The sequence below is a fragment of the Bos javanicus genome, chromosome 15 (genome assembly GCF_032452875.1).
Source record: "Bos javanicus breed banteng chromosome 15, ARS-OSU_banteng_1.0, whole genome shotgun sequence".
In the NCBI taxonomy this organism is placed as follows: domain Eukaryota; kingdom Metazoa; phylum Chordata; class Mammalia; order Artiodactyla; family Bovidae; genus Bos; species Bos javanicus.
Window position 1 is genome coordinate 44,691,045 of NC_083882.1, and position 1,742 is coordinate 44,692,786.

A 1,742-nucleotide genomic window follows, 5' to 3' on the forward strand; every position below is an offset into this window, starting at 1 on the left:
CTAAGTTACAATATATTCCTGCTTACTTTAACATTAAATTTAAATTCCAAAATATTAGTATGCAAGTTACAATACAACTTAGACATTATTTTGTGTATATCAGATAGGATTTCTAAGCTACAATAATTGGTCATTCTCCAAAATCGCCAAGCTTCTATCTAGAAATTTGCCAAAATTGCTAAATTTCTATCAGGATGGGCTTCTTTTTTCATCTTCTGCCCAGATTGTTTGGGGTGACTGCAGACCCTGACTCAGAGCTATTAGACTGTAACTTTGTACTATAATTTATACAATATGTTTTATAACTATGTTCTTAAAAACAATATATGCTCCACTGATGACATGAAAATGCAAAACCAAAGCTCTGTGGTTGAATTCATCCTCTTGGGCTTTTCTAACTTCCCTGAACTCCAAGAGCAGCTCTTTGGGGCTTTCTTGGTGGTTTGCCTAGTGACTCTGATGGGAAATACCATCATCATAATTGTCATCTCCCTGGAACAGAGCCTGCACGTCCCCTTGTACCTGTTCCTCCAGAACTTGTCTGTGGTGGATATGGGTATCAGTGCGGTCATTATGCCTGTTATGCTGGTGATCCTTTCCACTGAGAAGATGAGGATTTCTATTTTGGGCTGCCTTGTACAAATGTATTTCATACTCACTCTTGGTGTGACTGAATGTTTTCTTCTGGGGGTAATGGCTTTTGACCGATTTGCTGCAATCTGCCATCCTCTGAGCTACCCAATGATTATGAACAAAATGGTTTTCATGCAATTAGTTACATTCTCATGGATCTCAGGGATCACAATGGCTACGGTGCAGACCACATGGGTGTTTAGTTTTCCCTTTTGTGGCTCCAATGAAATTAATCATATCTCTTGTGAAACTCCAGCAGTGCTAGAGCTTGCATGTGCAGACACCTTTTTGTTTGAGATCTATGCATTCACTGGCACCCTTCTGACAGTTATTGTTCCATTCTCGTTGATACTCTTGTCTTACATTCGAATTCTCTTTGCCATCCTGAAGATGCCATCAACCACTGGGAAGCAAAAGGCCTTTTCCACCTGTGCCTCCCATCTCACATCTGTTACCCTCTTCTATGGCACAGCAAGCATGACTTACTTACAACCCAAATCTGGCTACTCCCCAGAAACCAAGAAGCTGACATCATTGGCTTACTCTCTTCTTACACCTCTGCTGAATCCACTGATCTACAGCTTGCGCAACAGTGAGATGAAAAGAGCTTTGATGAAAATATGGCAAAGAAAAGTGGCTTTGCATACATTTTGACTTGCTGAGAAGCCATGTGATATATATTCACTGTCTGACCAAACTCTAATGTAATAATGATGAACTAGTTTATATTTCTTGATATAAATATATTTAATTTGTTGAGTTCCCCAAGTTTGAAAATATGTCAGGGGGCTCTCTGTTTCTAAAGGATATTCACATTCATTTTCTCTAGCTGCCTAAGTTTGATGACATATGATGTAAGAATTTATTTGCCTATTCCTCTATCATGTACATTCTAGTTTTACCAGATTATTGTCCTTAAGATGACGCTTTGATGAACAAGTAGTTCCATATGTTCATATTTACTAACATCTTATTTCTGTAGGACATAGGCCTGGGCCTCATGGGATGAAGAGTATGTGTGTTTATAAATTTTAGTAGCTTATTACAGAATTACTTTTCACAGTCACTATAAATTCTTCAGATGGACCTGAAGGCCCACTCTGCTGCAC

The 1,742-nt window shown here is 38.7% G+C and overlaps 1 protein-coding gene across 1 annotated transcript; it reads left to right on the forward strand.

Moving 5' to 3' along the window:
* The first annotated feature begins 342 nt into the window (after positions 1 to 342).
* On the forward strand, positions 343 to 1,287 carry LOC133261196 (olfactory receptor 10A3-like). Its single transcript, XM_061439712.1, has one exon. It carries the CDS (start codon positions 343 to 345, stop codon positions 1,285 to 1,287), a length of 945 nt encoding a protein of 314 aa, XP_061295696.1.
* The last annotated feature ends 455 nt before the right edge of the window (positions 1,288 to 1,742 follow it).